The sequence below is a fragment of the Pseudonaja textilis genome, chromosome 3 (genome assembly GCF_049901715.1).
Source record: "Pseudonaja textilis isolate UNSWEBS1 chromosome 3, rPseTex1.2, whole genome shotgun sequence".
NCBI classification, from domain to species: domain Eukaryota; kingdom Metazoa; phylum Chordata; class Lepidosauria; order Squamata; family Elapidae; genus Pseudonaja; species Pseudonaja textilis.
Window position 1 is genome coordinate 63,427,142 of NC_141992.1, and position 23,981 is coordinate 63,451,122.

At 36.3% G+C, this 23,981-nt stretch overlaps 1 protein-coding gene across 1 annotated transcript in view; it reads right to left on the reverse strand.

Moving 5' to 3' along the window:
* PLPP3 (phospholipid phosphatase 3) overlaps window positions 1-23,981 on the reverse strand; it is a 74,440-nt gene that overhangs the window by 11,376 nt on the left and 39,083 nt on the right. The window contains exons 3-5 of the mRNA XM_026707174.2: window positions 14,355-14,638; window positions 13,256-13,313; window positions 608-784 (exon numbers count right to left, since the gene is read on the reverse strand). Of these exons, the coding sequence (XP_026562959.1) occupies window positions 608-784; window positions 13,256-13,313; window positions 14,355-14,638 (519 nt within the window). The remainder of the gene's footprint in view (window positions 1-607; window positions 785-13,255; window positions 13,314-14,354; window positions 14,639-23,981) is intronic.

Below are 23,981 nucleotides of genomic sequence, written 5' to 3' on the forward strand. Positions count from 1 at the left end.
CTTACAAAGCATGCTCAGATGATAAGGTCATATGCTGTACTTGCTTCCAGGTACCATCATGATCAGAAATAAGAAAGATAATATCTACAAGATGGAAAAATCCTGTCCAGGAACATTTGCCAAGAGCTAACTTTATTATTATGTAAAACATGTTATAATTTCCTGGTCCTTCTAGCTTTGTGTATTTATCTTAGAAATATTTTAAGAAATCTTGTTGGTCACTTCCTAGTTTGCAGATTTTAATCTATTCCGTTTCTAAGTGTTATTACTGTTTAGTTTATTTTACTGCTTAGATTGTTAGTGTTTTACTGAGATTCTCAGATGCAGTGTAGTATAAAAATCTTCTACATACACAAACAAGTGTCTCACTAGCAGTGTCTCCCTCTCTGTTGGATATATATTCCTCACAGGGTGATGGAGATAAAATTCTTACATATGGTGCTTGGATAGTGATGTTTGTTTTATGTGGCGTATTACAATTAATGGATGTTTTAAGTTAAATGGAGTCTTATCACAGTCCCTACCATGGAACAGAGTACAATTTTTGTTACATGTGACATTTACAGACATTTACTGAAATAATAAGCTGGTAATATAGAAGACTTACTATACAATATGCCACCAGGGCTCCTTGTGTAAAGCCTGCCAGTACATCTGTGGGGTGATGTTTGTGGTCGGACACACGAGAAAGTCCTGTGTAAAATGCCATCATGATCAGTGTGAACTGCAACAACGGGCGCAACAGGCGGGCTCCTCTCCAAGTAAATCTGGCTTGCAGGTACAACTGTAACGACAAGGAATGTAACAGAAAAGTACAATGATAATGTCCTCAAAGCAAATTACCCTGTCAACTTTCTCCAATATGAAGCTTCCAAAATATCCTCTTCAACTTAGCCAATTCTCCCTGTACAAAAGCTAGTACTACATACTGTGGTACCAATACTAGGTTCAATGGGAGTTGTAGTCTAATATGCCCAAAATGCAATAAGTCAGGCACCCTGAAATCAGTAGCACGGTGAAATATTTTTTTTCCATTTTCTGTGTGAGTGGTATTTATGCCACTAAGTATCACATCACATCACATCACATCACATCACATCACATCACATCACATCACATGGCAGAGCGTTCTTTAATTCAGAGGGCTTTCAGTGCTGGGTTATTTCAGCCATGATGTTGGGAACTATAGTTAGCAACACCTGGAAGATGACAGCTCTCCCAATTTTTATGAAAGTTAATTACTCTTTGGGGTGGGAACTGCTTTCCAGAGCCACATTTTATCCCTGTCATGCCCTTGGTAGAGTGGAACTCTGAGGGAGAGGAGAAACAGCCAACAGGGAGTGAAGATGTAGCTCTGGAGGTGGTGGAGGAGGCTGGGGAAGGGCAGAGGCCAGCTGGGCAGTCAGAGGAAGAACTAGGTCCATCTCCTCTGCATCCTAGGACACACAAGGAAGAATGGAGAAGGCAACAACTTGGTTTACAAGAGAGGAAGCGGCCATGATCCTCCTTACTGGTTGCAGCTGGGGAGTATATAAGAGAGACGATTACAACACAGTGTTGCCAGAAGCAAAGCATGTTGTTTTGGGCTGAAGTTATCTTGGTTGGAGTTCTTCCCACAGAGTGTGCCTTGTTATCTCCTTGAATTTGGTAATTACTTATCCTGGTCCGCTGTGGAAATTTCATCAATGTAGTTTGTTTTTTATTTATTTATTTCACCTCTATCTGCTCATTAAGTTTTGACTGTATTGCTTTCTTTTGAAGACTATTTTTGAGTACATTTTATCTCCAAATGAGAATTATTGAACAGTGGGGCCAAGTTAGTGGCATTAAAGGACATTTATTTACGTTTTGGATTTTGTTATGTTTGTGTTACACTCCGGGTCATCACAATCCTGCTCCAATTCAGATTAAAAATCTGAATGTTCAAACCAAAGTATAGCAAATTACCTACCTAGTCTTCCCTGGATCGGTGCTAATAAACTTCACTGGATAAACCTGAGTCTCATTCTGAATTACAAGGATACTATGTCACTTTTTCCAGGTTATAATATTTCCTTTTTGTCATTTTTCCTCTTGGGACTAAATATCCCACACCTTAAGAGCTTCTTCATAAGGTGCCCTAATCCTTCTGGCCTCCCTTTTTCTCTGCTCTCTAAAAATCAACAAAGCTCTTTCAAAACTGGCTGCTGGATAACTTAAAATACTATGTAGTTTCTTACACTGTGAGGTCATGTGTTTTATTTGTCACCCCTTTTCTAGTTTTGCCTGAAATTCAAGTTCTGTTGAGATTGCTTTGTGAATTTGACTTTAAGGCTACTTAAACATAAAATTTAGAGTGAAAAATGACATTTTTTTTTCCTACAGAGGTGGAGCAGAAACCTATAAATATGCAGACATATACGCAGATGAAAACTGAGGGTGTGACCTGAGATGAAGTAGCTGAATGAGGTCAAATGGGCACTTGTCCCCTGCCCCGTCTCTCCCCACTTATCCTGATCCCGTTTCCTCTCAAAAGCTGAGGGCACAGCCTATTTCTCAGGTTCCTGTGGGAACCAGGGAGGCAAAAAGGGAAAGAGGCTGCAGGAAACACATAGACGTCTATTCACAAATCAAAGGGAGCTGGTAGCTGACCCAACCCAAAAAGTCAGGGTGTAGAGAATGTAGGCCCGACTGAATACCTCATCAACTACTGCCTTCCTGTGCGTAGGAAGCAAGGAATGGGATGTGACAAAGTCACAAAAATGTCCTGGGTAGGATTTGAGCTGTAATATTGATTGGAGGAATTGGACTGTCACGTTACACCTACAAGAGTGCATTAAAAAAAAAGTCCTGCATATTCCTGAATAAAGAACTTAAAATTAATACAAAAATATCCAACAAGAGTTTCTGATTCACTGAACATGACACGCAATCAGATTCTTTGGTGGAACGTAAATTACTGAATGACATACTTGAATCTTGAGGTTGCTTTTTGCAACTAGGGATAATCCCTTGTCTGAATCCCAGGCCTCTCAAATCTTCCTTAGAAGAATGCTCTCATTTGATACAATTTCTGTATCTAGATCTAACTCATATCCAGTCCTGATCAAAGTATCTGTGGTTGAATGCAGTGGGTGTAATTCCCGGATGTGTGTACGGAATTTAAAACCTTCCCACCCAAGTTCATCTCCTAGATTGGTGAAAGTACTTCCGTATCTCTAGAATGGAGTTGCCCACAACTGCCCCCTAATACCCTCTCCCCAAATTATTTCTATCAACATAATGGGTCCAATTGTGTGCCATCCTGTGACTGCCATGTATTCTCACATTGAAAAGTTATTTAAGCTAAGCCCAGTCCTATATTAGATTTTATTTTTCTTTGATAATGTTCGTGTGATTAAGAGTGCATTAGCGCTGTAAAAAAAGTGGGTACAAAGAAAATGCTTAACATTTTTTCTAGCAATAACCCAGATCAAATGTACATGTCTGACTGACAAAGTCAGGCAGGTTTACCAGCCTGAGGACAAGCCCTATGTCTAAATCCTATTTTTGCCAGTTTTTACCTGGCATATTAGAACATTAGTAGTCCTTCCCTGAAATGTTATCATTTAGTGCAGGGGTGTCCAACTCAAGGCCCAGGGGCCAGATCTGACCCACGGGGTGCTTAGATCTGGCCCATGGGCCTGCCCTGAAAATAGTGAAGGGTTGGCCCGTGGTGCCTCTGCCAGCGAAAACAGAACTCACGGGGGCTGTGTGCGGCCTCCCCGAGCTCTGTTTTTGCTGGCAAAGGGTTGCAGGAAGCTGTCCCAGCTGAAAATGGAGCTGAGGAGCCTGTTTTCGCTGGCAGAGTGCTTGGGCCATCACAGGTGCCCCCCCAACACAAGTGATGTCATGCTGGCCATGCCCACCTCAGCCCTCTGAGGTCAAACACAACCCTGATGCAGCCCTCGGTGAAATTGAGTTTGACACCCCTGGTCTACTGGGACCTAGGAAGTGTAGCAGCTGCCACCCTGGAAAACTACATTTCCTTGGGGAGCCATCAGACCTTCACCCTCTTCTCCTTCCAGAAGAGTGTAAAGAGCTGGATATGCCCTGTGGCACTGGGATAGGGTAAGATAGATAACTGAAGGTAGTTAGTTTAGTTGCAGGTATCAAAGGAGAATGGCTGAAGTATGTGTTTTAAACAGTATTTACCATTTCTTGGTTTTACCATTATTGTGAGCCATTCAGAGTTGTATTTTAAGATGTGGGGTCCCACATATCTTTTAGATAAATAGAATCATAGTACTCCACCCATAAAGGCACTTTGGCTACTGAAATGCTCTGAAAGAGAAAGCTAAAGCCAGTGAAATTTTACTCTTGATGTGCCTTTTAAAATTAAGCTTTAAGTTGAATTTTAAAATTTTAATCATTATATGCATATCCTTTTATAATGAAAAGATCGTGTCTGGCTTGTAACCAGCACTTTTTGTATAAGAATGATACATATACCCTAGAATCAAATTACCAATCATTTTTTAGATATGTCTCAAAATATGACATGATAACAAATTTGCAAAAAGCCCTCCTAGGAAAATAGAAACAAGCTGGCTTTATCACAGATGAATTCATGCTAAAATCTGCATCTAATTTTCTTATGATCAAATGCTGTAAAAACAGCAGGTTTGTCCAAGACTTTTACTAAACATGAAGGGTTAATTAATTGAGTTCTTTAACCAAATCTTCCTCTCTCTCATTCATGATCCATTTTGACATTGCCATCCTATCCTTACTTCTCAAAGGCTTTCATTATAAAGTGAAACCAAGCTAAAGAAAACAAAACTTTATTTTTTTTAAAAAAAATCTGAAGTTGTTTTTATAGCGAATTATATATGTTTTTTTTAGTAAAGTCTTTAACTGCTGCAAACTCAGTCATAGGAGGTTTACAGAGGCGCCAAGGTGGTGTTTGGATAGTAACAAAACATTGAGCAACTATAGCAGCAGACCAATGGTCAGCCATGGGAAAAACAGCCACCAATAGCATGGACTAGAAAAGTGTGACAAAACCAAACAGGGAGGGAAAAAAGCAATGACCCGGTGACCATCTAGTGCGAGAGTTGCTGAAAAACCATACAAGTATTAAAATTCTGGCAAGAGTTGCACCACCACATAACCAACAGCTTTGGGGGAACATGCAGCAACGCCATTGCCAGGGGACTTCCAGTGAAGTCAGAGGGAATAGACTGTGGTCAGCCAGATATCCTAAGCAAATAAAAATGAGGTATCCATGTTTCTTCAGCAAGTTATAAAACAGCAGGAGAAAACTATTAATAGTTGCTTATATTTTTACTTTTCTGAATACATTGTAAAAAAAAAAAAGGGGGGGGGGCTCATTCCAGCCTGTAACCCAGGCTCTGCTTCTAAATTCACTACCTACTAAACTCTTTTTTTTTTCTTGGCTGTTTCCAGTAATATTAGTGAACACATGTTATGAAGTTCATGCACGTCAGATTAACTTTCTGCTTATTTGTCCTGGCTGAGCAAAAGCATTTTTAGATACTCCGTATCACTAAACTGAGATCAATTTGTGCCATTTGAAATTGCTGAGAAGGATGGAAAAACTCAACCCAACTGGACATCCTCTTCTGACTTGATAACTGAAGTTGTGTTGGAACTACAGCTTTTAATCATAATCTCCAAACATGTGGAAAGTGTCAGTTTGGAGCTGGATAGTAAAAGGAGAAGATAGATACAACCAACTACAAAGTATAAATATTTTGTGAGCTGAACACTTGAAATTCATATATACCGTATATATTTATCATATATATATATTTATTTACACATACACACACACACACATTAGTGATGAGGCTGATGGGATGGATTAGCATACAATATAATGTTGTTTTGGGGGATAAATAAGAAGGAATATAAAATACTACTTTCTAATTGAAATGTGGCTATAAAATTGATTCATAGCTTTTTATGGTAGTAAAGATTAACATCTTACAAGTGACTGAGTAACAGAATGTGGCTTTGCTCAGATCAGTTAGAAAAATGCAAGAGGGGAAAACTAAAGTATTTCCTTTGTTGAATTTGCGCTTTGAAACCAGTCACCAATGTTTATCTAATAAATAATACACTGGCCATTATCTTACTGAAATATACTTTTAGGTCTGCTTTGATAGCTAAGAATATCAAGCAATCTTAGAAATTCAACTATTAAATATATGTAAGAATTGAATTCCTAATTCATCCTGGCACAATTAAAGATATGTCGGAAAGGCTACATAAAAAAGCAATCCAATGACTGTTGGCACATGCATGGTCTCTGAGGGCAACATTATATACTTGACTTACAGTATAGCAAAACCCTGGCAAACATTAAGACAGTAACTGATATTAATGAAGACAAAGGGAATATGTAGTGTTTGAAGACTGACACAGTTATATCAGAACAGGACATTAAGGCTAAAATAAGTTTTGGTCTAACAAATTTTAATATAGGGGTCGGCAACCTATTGATAATTTGTCACATTTCTAATTACTGAGAATGCTAAATAGCACAATGGCAGGATCTCATTATATGTATGGACATAACTGGAAGTATTTTCCTAAGATGTTAAGGGGATTCCCTTTCCCTTTTTATTTTATCAACTATGTTATACCTAACTGGAGATTATATTAATTTCTTTTTTTGCTCTACTAAAAAATAACAAAAAAATGTTGTGGGCCGATTATCAGCAACCAGGTGCTGAAAAAGAGGAGATGGGATCAAGGGTTATGTGACCCTGGAACTTCAGGTTTCCCCTCCTCTCATTTTTCTTCCTCCTTACTGAGGTAAACCTACAGAAGTAGAGATTTTGCACTCACTGCAGAACTACTGATTTATATAAAGGCACAATGTAACATTCTTTCACAGATACAGCTAATTGTCACATAATAAGTCTATCATATTTAATCAATGATGCATCTAAAAATGAAATTAAGATATTATTCTCTGTAAGAAAAAGCAGAAAGCTTACAATCTGGGGCTGATTCCCAACAGACCTAAAGGGCATCAGGTTAACAAAGTTGGCTTATATTGAACCGATCATGGGAAACCATCATATCTGATTCTTCAATCATTGTTCTGTTCTTGAGTTTAGAAAGATAATTTCAAAGCCCCAGATGTAGAAGTCTATTTGCCAAATATTTCTGGCACATCTCTTTACAAGTTTAATATAGACATTCTGGCATTAAATTTCTGCAAAAACAGCTAATTTTATCACATACTTTGGGCCATTGCTTCTTTACCATAAGATGATAGAGCAAAATCCATGCACCCAAACTAAAATTAATTTTAAAGGTCCAAGTATAGAAAGTACATAAGTGGCAGTGTCTCCTTAGCAACAACACTTATCTTTAAAAAAAAAATCCCGCTGATCAATTAAAGGAATGAATTATCTGTTAGTCTCCATTATTTCTCAACTCTTTTTAAATGGATGTCATAAGGAACACAAATTAATCAAGGCTTGGTTCTATATTCACAGACAATAAGGGCTAATTTATTTCCATATAACAATAGATCAACATGTTAAAAATATGTGATGAGATGCTATCTTATAGCAACAACAAACTGTATTCAGATATACAGGCATTTGTTTAAATCTATTTAAAAAAGCCATCACTATTTGAAAATCTTTTTAAAAATTATTGTTTTGAGACCACTTCATATATTCCATTTTATTAAGTATGGATTACAGATCACTGTCATATTTTCCCTAAACTTTTATATATACATATGCAATATGCCAGCTGCTATATTAACTGTGGTATATTACATGTCATCTGCTCTAAACATGGGTTGAATAGTAGAGGCAAAATCTGAATCCTCAAAATATATGAAAACATTTCTTTGGATTTTAAAATTTAACAGGAACCAAATATGAACTTACAAAAGCTTTAAATACAGAAGCTTTAAAATTTCTAATGTGTCAATGGCTCTGGGGAACACAGTTTTAATCTTGGTGGAATTAAAAACAACAACAGCCACAACCAGCAACCTTGACAAATTTCATGAACATCCATTTCCTAGAGGTCTAGAATGTAGACAAAATAATTCTTTAAGGAAAATGGCCTCAATAGTTGCTCCTTCCTCATTTTGAGAATGAAAGAAAATTAGCACCTTATTGAAAAGTTTGCCATTAGTCAGCACTTCAAGTTTCATTTTTTTCAAATTCTAACAAATGAAAGTAGTATAACAGGTTGCATTTAATTATATGATCAGCTGGGCCAGAAAGTTCTCAACAGGTTGAAAACCAGCAAGGGCCTTGATTATATGTACCATTATAGGGAGGAAAACATTTAGCAACATTTTTGTATGAGACAAAACATGCAAAGACAGACCCTAGTACAGCAGCAATAAAATACTTGTTTGAGCATGCCAGTATTTTTAAAAAGAATCCAAACCGAGAGTGACTAATTTAAACCAAAGGTGAATCTTAAAACTTCCTTGCACCTATTTTTCTTACCCATCTATTTCCACTGGCAGCAATTCCAGGATTTATTGTGGAGATTTCCAGTGCTCAATCAAACAAGGACATTTCACAAATAGCTACGCTTCCATTACATGTGCTCTTGTCCTGGCTTATCAGTACAGTGTGAAAGAATTTGCAGATCTTGAGCCTTTTCAGGTACTCTCAGACTGATACCAGTTCGAATCATAGCTTCATCCTCCTAGGACCCTCTAGACAATAGTAGTGGCAATCCCACTTTCATAAATCCAATGCGATTCTTCAAATAGCTATTTGCTTCTATTAAACTTTTATCAGACTTTTCCCCCCAGTGAGATGGTTACATAACCACTGCAGTTACTGGGTTCATACAATGTGCTAATCCATGGTTTAGATCAGGCCTCACAACATGTATCTTGCAGGCTGCATACACTTTGCCAAACAGCCTTGTGAGACCCACCAATTTTTTTAAAAGTAATAAATTTAGAGCCACCACTGCCAGCTCCAATGTTCCTGCTCCTCCATTATCCACAGAAAGAAGCTGATGGACACTTCCCAGTATTTTTTTTTTTCAGCTCTTGATAGTTTTTAGTTTATCATTGTGGCTCTTTCAGCATGAGTTGTGCAGGCCAGGTATAGATTGATTTTCACTCTGTACAATATCTAGACCAGGGCTGTCAAACTACCGGCCCACGGGCTGGATGCATCACATGCTGGCCAGAGATGAGCCTCATTGCTAATAACCAAAAGCCAAAATATAAACACTCCATTTATGCATTGCTGGGAACAAAATCAAATTTTAACTGCTTTTGCGTTGCATGCTCATCCCTCTAGTTCACTGGCCATATTATTTTAGCATTGCTGAGAGGAAACGGTATAAATGTTTACAGAGTAACCTTGAAATCCTTTCAGAAAGAGAGAGAGAAAGAGAGAAGAAAATATGAGGAAATAAATTCACATAGACTATCAAACAGCCTTGATGTATGGTAATTAAATTACAAAGATTGCTACCAACTTAAAGAGGAAAGGGGAAAGGAGGAGGAATAACAGCAGGGAGTTGTCTTAATTTATCTTTTCAGGCAGCAACAAGAAGGAATTGTAATAGGAAATTCATAGATATAGTTAATGTTTTCATATGTTCAAGTCTGCATCCTTCCTTGGTATTCCTATTTCATACCTAAGAATATGGCAGATATGAGGCCTACAGATTGTTGGAAAGTCTCAAAAGGGGAAAAAAGGGGCCTTTCCCATGTTATATTTTAATCACAAATCACTCGTTAAATCTCTCCCTCTTCCTTCCAAAGAGCTCAGGGCTACTCCACCCATAATTGACCTATGCAAGGTTTCTTTCAGGAGTTCTACCCAGCTTACTTCCAGCCAGGAAGCACTTTCGCATAACAAGCGGAGGAAAGGAAGGGCAGAGCCACTTTTCATTGACAAAGAAAAAAAAGGCCAGACCCAGAAATTTTGAGTGAAACTATGTGGGCAGGTCAAATCCACCTGCCCTGCTCCTGGAGTGCTTCTGGGTAAAGGAGTTTTTTTTTTTTTACCCCTTTTGCCTAATGAAAGAGATAATTATAATTTTCACTCAATGTATGCAAATGCCAGATAAGCAGCCTAACATTATCTCATTATGTTTTCTGATGAAATGAAGTATGTGCAAGGGTGTATATTTTGTACCCTTGCTTTTTTTTCCTCCTCTCGCTGTTTTCTGCGCTCTTGATGCCGTTGTAATGAAACTAGGTACAGAGCAGCCATGCAGATAAGGATTTCCAAGCATTCCAATCCTTCTGAAGAATGCATGAGATTCAAATTAATGGACCCATTTCTAAGATTGTATTTCTCTATCCAATTCTGTCTGATGTCACCCACTGGCCCATGTGGGTGCAGCCACACTCTTGAAAGCACAAGAATTTTTAGTAATCTTTCAGAGGATTCAAGTGTTGTTTGATGGAGACAAGTGGCTGAATTGCTGCTCTAGGCTACAATGATGTTCTAAAGTTAAAATAAAGAGCTGTTATTTCTCCCCTTCCCCAAAATGTCTTTACTTCTCCTATAAACTTGAAATTATGCTGACTTCCTTAACAATTTTTCTGGGCTAATAAATGACACTTCATGATCAAGATCAACCAACCATAGTTCATAGGTAGTATTAGTTAACCTGGATTTGTTTTAATGCTGGTTGCCAACTAGGCTGTTTAACAAGGAGCAGAATTTATACAAAATATGGAAAAAGAATTGCACTTTTTCTTCAAAGAGAACAGGAAAGGAGAGACTTCACTGCAAATTCATGGGATATTGTTAAAATGTATATCTGGGGATTCGCTGTAATTTACATGGGGAAGAAAAATAAGAAGAAACAAAATAAGAAAATGCTAAAGGAAGAATACCAAAGATTAGAAAGGGAATCACAGAAAGAACCATACACACACACACACACACATACACACACACACACACACACACACACAGATCAAAAAAATCAAATGGATGTAATAAAACACAAAATGTAAATACTTTTTGACATGGGACTTATTTTATCAATGGTTAGACAATCAAAACAGAAATTAGAAAGACAGGGACATAAAAAGGATAAATCTGTTAAAATGGACAAGCTAAATATTATTGTTATTACAGTATTATTATTGTGATGAATGTTATTGTAAATACCCTGATTATAATAGCCTAAAAACAATTGTACCCAGACAACACACAGTTTGATTGGAATGAATTTTTATATATTATACTAATAAAGCAAATAACACTTAAAAAAAACAAGGAGCAGAATCTAGTTAATGTATTAAAATCTTGCATCTAAAGACTTAGAATAATTTTATTGTCACTTTAAATGTACACTAACCAACATACATTGAAATGAAATTTCATTGCATACAGCTCTCAAAGGGTCACCACACCTCCAATATACACTACATGAACATGACAAAAATATAAATAAACTAAAAGTTTTATATTAAACTTAATTTATACTAAAAAGTTAATATATTAAAATTAGTCTCATTTAGAATTGAAAGACAATTGTAATTGAAAACAAATTCATCCATCCATCCGTCCAAATATTCTCCTCTACATTGTAGGAAAGCCTTTGTTGTATTCCTTGCTTTACTAAACATTTTATTTATACCTAAAACAAGTTTCCATAGTGAAATTTTGGGTATACATGAGACTTCACCAAACACTAGATCAATTTTGAGTGGATTTTGATTTAATTTCCTCAGGGGAAGCAGATTCTGGCCCTAATTACGGTTCTAATGCCAATCTATTTATTTGTGGTTAGTAATCCTGCAACAGCTGTAGGAAGGAGAATATTTTGTTACATATAAAACACTATGGTGGGAGAAAGAGGGGGTAAAGTTTTAGTAATATATTTGCCATCAATCAGAGCTATTGTTTCAATCAGGTCAGCATTGATGATTCAATCAAGGTGTTATGGTATAGAGTAGGGGTATTCAACCCTGGCAACTTTGAGACTTGAGGACTTCAACTCCTAGAATTTCCTAGACAACAAAGACTTGAAGTCCATAAATCTTAAATTTGCCAAGGTTGGATATGTCAGTGTAGAGAGTAATGAAGATGACCTTGATGGAGATATACAAGGTCCATTGGCAAATCAACAAAGTGTAAAACACTGTTAAGTCTAGAATGAGATAACATTCAAAACCATCTCAGGCAGATGGCTTCTGAATTCACTGGACTATAAGGAAGTGGAGGTGCAGTATAACCTCACAAGATTCTGGTACTACAACTCATCTCAATCTCTGGCATCTTTCCAGTGGAGTTGATTTTCTAGTGTGATCTATCTAGTAAGGCTGACACATGGGGAGGGACTACATACCTGTGCCACATGGCTTTATTTTATTACTCCTCCTGAACAGAGATGTGGTGTTTTTTTTTAAGTGCATCAACCAGCTAATCTGGGCTATCAATTGATATATTCTATGTAGGGTTATTGACTCCTTCTTTGGTAACTCTTCTCCCATTCCATCCAATACATTCTTAATATAGCTTTTGCCGCTTTTTAATTTCCAAACGTAGTGATTTATCTGCTTCACTTCTGCCCCTTTTGTTAACAAGCACTTGTTCCACATTTATGAATAAATATTATTTTTGGAACATCAAACTCGTGGTAATCTACCACTGAAATTCAGAGATCTTCCAGTATTTCAGTCCTTCCTAACACTATCACTGCAACTTGAATTCTGGATCTTCTCGATAAAAACCTGTTATGTCCCTGATTTGAATCTAAGATCTCCTGGATGCAAAACAACTATCAGAAACTCTTAAAAATGTAAAGAGAGAAACCAGTATTGCGGGATCCTTGTCACATTGTTTTATATGGAAATGATGGCTGGAAGCCAAAATAAACATTGTTCACATGATTGCATTTCTTCATGTTTACACGGCTGCATTTTCCAAGCAATTTTATGTGTGGATGAACTTGTAAAAGTCAAGTTAGTTTCAACCATATATTCTATGAACTAGTAGAATCTAAATTACTGTGTCTATCCTATTTCATAAATAACAGAGGTTTTTTTTTTAACATGGATTTATTCTTGCATAAACAATCCAATATAGGAACTATGATTAAGAGACAAGCCCTTTAAGTTATATTCTAGGTTTTAATAAATAAAGTTTTAATCTATTATTCTATTACATGAAGTATATGTACTAGTGATATTTTACTTTTTCTGGTTCATAATATTCATTCATTTCTCATTATAAACCTGAGAGAGAAAGAGAGATTACATATGATTTGCTAAGTAAAAAACCTTGACACTTACCACCAAATAAAGCATGGTATAGAGTGAGAAGGAAGCATGTCCAGAGAAAAATGATTTCCTGAAAAGGAAAAAATACAAAGCATTGCATTCACTCTGTTATTTGAATAAATGGTCAATTACTCTGCTTTCTCATCTCTTAAGGTGAAAAATCCACAGAATTAAAACTCCTCTTTATTTTATCCAAATTCATTTGTAGCTATTAATTCAGGATTGAACATTTGTTACAAAGACAGCAGACATATAAGATGAAATATTAACTGATCTATGTGTAGTATAAATCAAAAAATGTCACTGCAAACATTTATACAGCCACCCCATCTCACACAAGGTGACTCTAGGTAACATTCAATAATAGATTGAATATTCCTGTTTGGTTTTACTAAACAATTATTGTGAGCTATGGTGGTGCAGTGATTAGAATGCAATATTGCAGACTAACTCACTGCTCAGTGCCAGTAGTTCGATTCTGACAAGGTCAAGGTTGACTCAGCCTCCCATCCTTCCAAGACTGGTAAAATGTGGACCCAGATTGCTGGGGGAAATATTTTGGCTCTGTAACTGCCAGAGAGTGCTGCAAAACATGGGGCGGTATATAAGTCTAAGTGCTATTACTATCCAATCTTCCTATGAAGTGCATTCACATACTCTTGAAAAGTAGAAAATGGAAACAATGCAATCATCACTGTACCCAGCATGAGAAAGCACACTTCCTCTTATACAGCATATAATACGTATTTAGTATGCCATATAGATTCACAGACGGTGTCTTCCTGAGAGAATCTGTCCAATTCACTTTTACAGTGGAATTAAACTGGTATGTATAATTTATCTAAAATCCTGACTATAAATGAGTTCTCCCTTTCTCCAGTTTCTATTACAGTATTAATAGACAAACCAATACACACACACACACACACACACACTCTTCTTAACTGCTTTTTTAAACTTTGATTTCCCAACAATGTTAACATTCTTTTGCATTCTTCTTTCACATATTTTTTTTCCAGAAAGATTTATGAAATCTACATAGACGAAAGGACATCATTTTGGTTGAGCTATAAACATCTGTTTGGGGGGGTGGGGGGGGGAATACTCTTACCTTGCTTCCTGGATTTTGCTTTCATCAGGATTAAGGCACTGATATTCTTGTATATAGCCCTGGGAGCAGTTGATTTTTGTGAAGTCTGGCATACACACTGCAATGAAATTAGGTCTCAGGCGTCCCACCGACACTTTGGCAATATCGGTAAAGGATTGACTGATAGCACAACCAAATGCAAAGCAGCCCACTTGCTTGTATAATGCTGCAATGTATGGGTTCTGGATAAACGATCGAGATTTCTCCTTCAGGCAGTGGATCCGATAGAACTCTCCTATAATAATCTGCAAAAAAGAAAGGTATATTCTTTAAAAGGATATTCAGTTTTATTGAAGATTGTATAGCTTTAATACAGTAGCCGATCACAGTGTAACTGCTAAAATCTATTCACCAAATGATTTATTAGTAATGAAGTATTGGCAGCAACTGGTTGAATTTGGCTGATATAAAAAATGTAATCTGGACTGGATCCAATATGTTTTGGGGGAGGTCACATGGAAATATAAAGCTGTGGAATTGAGAAAGCATCCAGAAAAAAGGAAATGGCATATTGTTGCCAAGAAAACTACAGACTGTCTTTTCTCACCTGTAATGAAATTGTCTTGAAGGATATTTTAACTTCACTTTAAAAAGGTGATTTACCTCTTCCATTAAATCACAATTCTCCATTTAAAAGTGGGAAATATAGTCAATAAAGTGAGGGTCATCACAGGCAGAAAAGTGGACAATAAATTAGCTCAAAGTAAGGGATTTGAACTGTTAATTTTGAAACTAGTAGTATATTTCAGAATGCTAAAATGTGCTCATGCACTTTTTTTCAATATAAGTTTGCTTTTCAAATATACCATCAAAGCCAAGTAGAATTCAATCAAGCCCCACAGTGTAGTTTTGTGTCCTTATTCTTGCAGATATTTGAAATCATAAGCTCACACTTGCTCAAAATCTACTGGTGTACCAAATAATTCCATATTACTGCCAGTGTCTGGGACAGTGATCTCTTTGCTTGAACATCTGATGATTTATCTGGTCTTTCAAAATGATTTGCATTTACATACCAAATACTCAGATCTAACCCAAGAGTACTCAATGCCTCAGGCACACTTACTACTAATTTTCCAGTTGGCCTACCAGCTAACATAAGAGGGTATTCAGAGCAACAAATTAGCCACAGTATTTTAGAACTTCATAATGAAGCAGCTGTTTTGGGTAGTAGTTTGGAACAGCAGCATATAAGACTCTCTATCCTGACCCCCTGACAAACCAATTCAATTCCAATAATAGCACCAGTCCATCTGAAATAAAATCCAGACCTTCATACTGCATATTATAGATAGTATTTTCTAGCTGATACTGAAGGGAAAATGATGTGAAGTGAAGTAACAACAGTTATGGAAGAAGATGAAGACTAAGAGATACTTATGTTTACTTCTCAGATATTAATTTGTAGATGAGAGTGTCTATTGACACATGGGTTTGCTCCAGGGGTGGGATTCGACAGGGTTAACTACCAGTTCGGTCATTTATGAGGTTCAGTGATTTATGATGTGGTTCCCTGCACGCTGTGTCATCAGCATGCTGCGTGCAGAGAAGCAGCCTTTCAAAAAGCCCTTTTTTCCTGCTTTTTTAACTGCAGCTATGCCTCGCACAGTAGCTGAAGTTGAAAAAATCAGTAAATAAAGGTCAGGTAAGAGCCCCGATGGGCGGGTGGACAAAAACATCAGCAAACATAGAATCGGTTTTATGTCTGCTGCTCTTCAGAGCTACCGGTTCTACAGAGGTGGACAGAACTAGTAAAAACCCACCCCTGGTTTGCTCCTCTGATTTTGCGGGTTAAATTTGACTGTATTAGTTTCTCTTAAATGCCCCCGAGTATCTAACCAGTTGCAGCAGGTACTTTATGTTTATTAATGTATTTCCAAGCTATCATATCATCCTTTTTAGAATAAAAATAAAGCTTTGTTTTTCTCTTCTATGAATCAGATTTTCTCTCTGCTTCTCCCTCTAAGATCTTATATGGCTTTTTAAATGCATTAATAAAAAGATGTGATTTAACCAAAAAATGTTTCTAATTCCATTAAATAATGCTCATATACAGACAATTCGATTTATCAGAAAAGGAGCCGCTCATTCAGTGGAACTAGTTTTTAGTACTTTGGGTTACCTATTTCAACTTCAATATACTTGAATAAATTAACAGGGGGTTACTATAGTTCACAAGACTTGTTTATTTTGTTTTCCAAAGGAGTCTGTATGGGACAAGCAGTACTGATCTGCTTAAATGAGTTACTGTCATGCTAGCTTTAGATCATCTTGAAGAACAAATCTGTGCTCTATTGACCAGTGAAATGACAGATCTCCATATTCTTCATATGCAGACTTGCTAAGCCTATTTTTCTATATGACAATGTGATTATTTCTATAACACAATGTGTTATTCTGAATAATAAAATGGAATCCTCCACTCTACCTCTGTAGCTCTACTCAACTCAGCATGGTTAAAGATGTTACAAATGTAGTTTGTAGTTCACATCACCCAATAGCTGGAATTCTTACATCTACTTCATTCTGCTGTACCAAACATTTCTGTGCAATCTAAAATCGTGTGTGTGTGTGTGTGTGTTGTTTTGTTTTGTTTTTATATTTCTGTGTTTATACATTTGACAAAAAGAGTCCACATGACACAAATGTGATTGGGTTATTTCCCAGTCGCTGAATCTGATATTGAAAAGAAAACATACATATCAGGATACAGACATGCAATACTTCAGAGCAATTTATTGATCTCCAAATTAGAAGTATAACATGGCTTTGATATTAAATCAGAAACGTGTGTAAGATCTTGTTACTGTTTTAAGAGTTGCAAACTTTAGAATTATCCTGATATCTTTGTTCCAGGTCTTACCCTACAGGCAATGACAATTCTGGAGACATAATTAGAAAAACTGGTCCAGCTGGTTTCATTTGAAATACCATGTACTGCCTATTACCCAAAAGCAACCAAATAAAATAAAATCAAAAAGCTGTGGGCGTTTCTGGCATCATTACACCACTTATTGGACAATTGCTCTTCAGACATTGCAAAATATAAGCTTCAGGTGTAGTCAAGAATTGCAAGTAATTCCACAGGTACAACAGTTCCTAAGCTAATCCTCAGAGTTCAAGCTTGCCTTCTGGATTAAGGCTTTTAAGAGTGCTACTGCTATGACTGCACCCATATGTCTAAGCCAGTGTTTCTCAATCTTGGCAGCTTGAAGGTGTGTGGACTTCAACTCCCAGAATTCCTCAACAATGCCAAGGTTGAAAACAATAGTGGAAGTCAGGGATGGGCAACTATGGCAACTTTATAACCTGTGGATTTCCCAGAATTCTTGAGTCAACCATGTTGATGTAGGAATTGTGGGAATTGAAGTCCACAGATCATAAAATTGCTATTGTTACCCACCCTAGTCTAAACCACAGGAAGATGTATCTTCCATATATGCCCATGAATCTTATTTATCTTATCTTCCTGTTTAAGAATGTTATGAGTGGTGGCTCTCCTCTCATCTCCAGTTTTATTTTACAGTGTTTAAAGAAGCACTTTCTTCATAGCTCCTAAATATCTTTAGTGTTACTTTTAATTTATTATTTTATCACACAACTTATTCTCAGGCAAAATAGCAAACAATTCTGAAAAAGACTTCATGGTTGAGTCTCACTTCTATTATACCACAAGCTACATAATAACAGAGGAAGTGGGGGGGGGGGAGAAGAATACTCCTAAATCATTAAAAATGATTGTTCTTAACTAATGTTATTTAGTACTGATTCTGCTTATAATCCTAATGTATTGGATCAAAATTCCATCATTTTCTGCCAGCTGAGATAATGGGGATTATAATAATTTAATAATAACACTCACTTGTATGCACCCAACCTTGAATTAATATAGGGCGATCCCAACAATCAAAGAAATTACAATAAAGCATAAAGATAGAAAGTATGATAAGATGAGGGATCACACTTTCCCTTGTTGAAGGGCTGGGTGAAGAGTTAGGTATTCACAGCTCATCTAAATAACAGCAGTGTGAAGGCCATCTGCCTCTTGGAGAGAACCTTGCTCCAGAGGATAGGCGCCAAAGTGTCTCGGGAGTACCAGATTAAGGACATTTAAAACAAAATATAGTCATTCTGAATATCTGTGACCTTTTGCTTACACTGTAAAGTACAAGGCTATATGAGCATTTACTCAAACCATCAACAATGATTTTCTACTAAAAGCATCGTTATATGGAGTCATGACATTTAGAAAGGCCATTTCAAAAAGAAATGTGTTACATGGCATTATTTAGAAAGCACGGTGAAATTAACTACTCATTTTTGGAGTGCTATAAATCAGCATTTATAGTTGCCTCCAAATTATATGCTTATGTCATCCAGTTGCTATATAGTTCTAGATGGAGGACTGGAAATGAAAAGAGGATCACAAACCTGCAAATTCCTGGAAGTATATGAGACAGAAGCGGGAATATTTACATTAGGGCACATGCTTCAAGATGGATGACATGATCAATGCAAATGATTGTGCCTAAGGATCAAGTAAGTAAGCAAGCAAGCACAGAAGTGATGCTAATGTAATCACCATAGGCATGTTTTCAAGAGCACCTCTTGTGTTTACATTCAATTATTAATGCAATGGTCCTTACAATCATGGATGAGTTCATACTTGCTCATATTTTTCTGTTGCTTCGGAAAGCATGCTTTTACTAGCACATTTCACAAGCTTTAACTAGGTTATTTCCACATTTACAGGAAATACCTTGGACTTGATAGCAATACTATGCATCAGCTGTAAAAACATGCTTGCCTAGCATCTTCTAATCTCAAAACCTGAAGACAATTTAATGAAAATACACAAATTAATCAAGTGCTTATGCTCACTGAAAGAGAAACGTAAGTTTAATTACTTTTTGCCGTATTTTCAAAATAGGTACTCTGAACTCCAATTTTACTAATTACTTCTAGTGAAACTAAAACATAGAACTAAATTAAAACTTTTAAAAAGGTCTCAAGCAAAAGAGAAAGATAATTTTCAAGAACTAAATGAGAATCAATGGATTACACTACTTCTAAGAAACTCTATTTATGCTTACTGTTATTTCTGAAGGAAACCTATGATTTGGTTTTCAATGTCTTAATTTCTAAAGCAAAATTCCAAACATTCAATCATGAAAGAAGAAGCCAAAAAATCAATATGCCACAGAATCATAAAATGAAAAGTCAATATGCCAAAGGCACAAAAACCTAAAAGAAGCAGAGGAAATAAAGCAAATGTAAATGTTAGGCAAATGGAAACAACTTGATTGGAGTCTTGTCCAGAATTGAAGTATCAACACAATAAATGTCTTTCATTATCTACATACAAAGCACACATCGCTAATTATATTACTTAAAATCTGGAGTTCTTCATGCAAGTGAAGACATCAGATTGCTCAATAGATCTCCTAAATTTTCTTTTAATGATTAGCACATTTCTTCTACATTCACCTAAGAACAAGAACAAAAATGCTTCAAAGATCCATTGCTGGTTTTGAGCAGGCACTAAACTTACTGATTGTTGGTTAAGAGTATCTAATAAGAAACAATTATGGGTCAAAGCAAAAGAAGATTCTTTCTAAGATAGCAGTTAGTATACACAGATATAATTCATAGAAGGTTATTCTGCCATGCAAACCCAGTTTGCAGGAGACAAGAGAAAGTTTCAAAACAGATGGAAGTAAGATTCTAGATTTCTTGATTTGAGAAACTGGGCTGAGGGAAACAGAAACTGGATGAAGCAATGAATTATGTAAATTACAGAATAAAGATGTAAAAGAGAAGACAGGGAAATTAGATTAATTTAAATCTGCAGGAATCATGGCTACTTCATGGTATAAAATTTAAGAAAAACATCAAGGTATTTTTAGTTTATAAATAAAACTCCATGCATTATTTGGACTGCAAAATTGCAACACTTTCCCAAATGTAAATTGATACGAAAGCTGTGGAGCTTCACTAAAGCTACCTAGGTTTAGGACCTGGCCTGTTCCAAAATCTGCTGAAAATCCTTGAGATACAAGTGCTGCCCAGCTGATAGTTTGTCTGTTGGACTACCTTCAAATGCAGGCAGAAAACCAATAACTAGATTTGAATACGGGATGAATAAAGGCATCTCTGTCTCAATCTTTTCCTTGCAAGAATGCAATTAATTGCCAGATGGTCTATTGTACTTATTTACAGGCAACTGAAACATTGTTCCTTTACTGGAAGATGAATCCCTACAAATCCTCTGTGGTTTCTGTGGACACTTTGGAATGTATTTCCGCCACACACGCATTGGCATGTGTAGTAAGCCTACATTCAATATATTTGATTAAGTACAAGGAAAACATACAAATGTAAGTTGATCCTCATGACTACTTCGAATCCTTTCCTGGGGTTTGGATGAATGATTAGTGCATAAAAACATGACACAGCAAACTTTGAATTTTACAGCGATTGATACTTCCACCCAACATATCTTATATACAGGTCGACTTTTCCTATTCAGATCTTTGAAGGGGTTATCTGCATTGAAGAAAATCTGACTGAATTATTTGAACAAGTCAAATAATCTAATCAATTCAGGGCATCAGATCAAATCAGGACCTTTCAAATAACTTCAGAGAGATGTGAAAGCAATTTCGACATACAGCTGGCTTTCTGGTTCGAAGGGTCCAAAACATTATTGTTGGTTTCTACTCAAGTATGGGTGGCAAGAGGAGGAGGAGGAGGAGGAGGAATGGTTGAGTTCACCAACCAATGAATTTGCTCATCTTTGCACCACGCCTGATTTTCACAGTGCTCGTGGAAGTACTCTCCTGCTGTTTGGACTCACTTTTCTGATAGATGGTGGGTGAGTGGAGAGAAATAGGGACTCAATTTTTTAAAATTTTTTTAACTCCTCTTTCCTTTAAGATACTTTACATAAGATTCCCCAAATCTATTCTATGATCTTCCATTTTTCTCCAGTCACACACATAAAATCATTTCAGCTTATTCGTCCTTAATTCTTAAACTATATCTGAGTCTCTTTTTCCAAACTGTTTGTAGTTCCTAAGTCTCCATTTTATTCCTCCCCCTCTCTTTCAAAAATAAACGAAAGTAATTTCTGTTTCCATTCTGCAACTTTTTGTGTCTTGGCTTATTTTAACAAATATATCTTTTTGTTTGCATGAATGAGTTGAGATTGCTTAGCTGCTGTTTCAACTACAGTATATGAACTGTACTATTTTATATTATAGATTTCATAATAATAGACAGTAGTGATATCTGACATTTTTTAAAGTTTGCACAAAGTCTATATAATACATTGTTCCTCCCAAAAGTTAACCTTGTCAATTAGTCATGCCAAAAGTAAACCGTTAAGAGGTAGAAAACTTTTTAGGAAAAGTTTTAATTTCAAAAATTGTTATTGTGAAGGAGGATACTTTCTATACTGGTAAGGAAAGCTTTCTAATATGCCCTTTGCCACACAATTCGGGAACTATTGGTTCCTCACATGTGTTAACCTTACCTTAAAAGAGGTTCAGGAAGAGTGTTCAAAAATTATTTCAGCAGATCCTTGAAATTATAGAGCTTAAATTTCTAAAATTAGAAAGCTCTTCTATGTGTGATCTTTTCAACTCACTCTGCCCAAAAAATTGAAGCGGCTGCAGAAATGTTGATGCCTCCCATTAGAGCCTAGGGTCTGATTTTTTTTTTTTTTTTGGCAAATCAGCTCTGAGATTAGTTGAAATCAAATATTGATGCCTGCAAATTTATAATCACAAACTGCAATTGAATCTTTCTACCTTCAATTCTCATTATTTTGCATACACCATCAAAGATACAGAAATAAATTCTGCCTGATCTAGCAAAACATTGTAAGATTTAAAATTTACAACATAAATTGGGCACAATGGAACTTAATCTTATGTAATCAGGAGTATGATTACGGCTGAATTGGGGGGGAAAAAACAACCAAAAATACAGAGTGGTTCTATCTTTGGCATATACAAAAATATGCACCCCCTTTTTTAAAAAAACTGCTAACAACTTGCTTAAGGGACACATGTGAGCATTTGACAAGATTTATATTTTCTTTTAAACTGCTGGTGGTCTTGATAATTGCACGAATATAGCAGTTTGAAAATTGGAGTTTGCCTCCCCAACAGCGTGCTATTATATAGTCATGACCCATCCTCCGATAGCCAAAATTGTGGCAAAACCCTTAATAAGTTGAAGTAGGAGAATCTTGTTCTTTTGGCAAATGCTGACCCCGGGGGTTTTTTTTAGTAAGAAGAAGAAAAAAAGAAAAGAAAAAAAAAAGAAAGAATGCTCCTGCAACTAATTCAGTGCAGATGTGCAAAATCTGAAACTTCATCCTGAATAAACAAGTTTTAAAGATATTAAGCTCTTCTTCTGACTTACGTCTCCAGCAAAGAGGATGCATGTGGTGTGAACTGCTGGAAATGTTTAAAGGGGAGTAGTGATGTTAAGAATAAAGTTCAAGCATTTCACTATGCTAAAAACAGGGATGAAAAGCTTCTAACAGAACTTGCCTCTCTGATTCTGTCAAGTCACCCTTGCAACTGTCCCTTGCTGAGTAGGAATTTTTAATTTTCAAGCATCTGTACAGGTAGTTCTTGATTTAAGACCATTCATTTAGTGACTACTTAAGTAACAACAGCACTAAAAAATGTGATTTGAGGTCAAAATTCAACTGGTAGCTTAATCGGCTTTTATTTACAACGATTACAGCATCCTGTGATCGCCATGTGCAACCTTCCCAGCCAGCTTCCAATGAGCAAAATCAAGGAAGGAAGTTGGACTTGCTTAAACAACCTCAGGGATGACATCTAAAAAGACAATTTAAATCCTGTCCAAGAATGTGTAACATAATTATGTCTTTGTATGTTTATTCAGAAGCAAAGGCTAAAGTGTCCCTTTAAATGTATTCCCATATAAGTATGCATGTGATCTTTACTCCATCTGTGTCTCTTGTGCATGATGTACATCAAGTGTCTTTTCTAAACTGATCAAACACAGAAGTCAAGAGATGAATAACCCTAGTTACTCAGAAGTGGAAGAGAAAGCCTTTTTGTTACTAGCTGGCCTTTAAGGGAAGCTTTTATAAATCATGACCAGGACTAGTGGATAAAATGAGAACCTCAAAAGTTAAGCTATACATTCTAAGGTGAAAGAAATGCACACTGGGATAATCTCTGGGAATATTTAGGGGAGGCCTGGAAGCATGGTCTCTAAGGCAATTAGTATTTCAAATGCCTTGTGCATTCATATCCTCTCATGCACCATAGGAGCCAAAGGTCATAACCACCAAAGTTTACTTAACAAGAACCTTGTGGATCTTGGAAGCTTCATAAAACATGATCTAGACCTTTCACAGATATTCTGTTGATTACAAAAACAAAAACAACCCACCTTTAAAAAGTTCTAGCAATAAAAATGAATGCTTCTTCTTCCTCAACATTTCTATGTTGTTGGAAAACAAAACAATCATTGTAAGAGTAAGAGAAGAATAGGGATTCTGAAAATTTCTGAAGAATTCATATTCTACTCAAATAATCC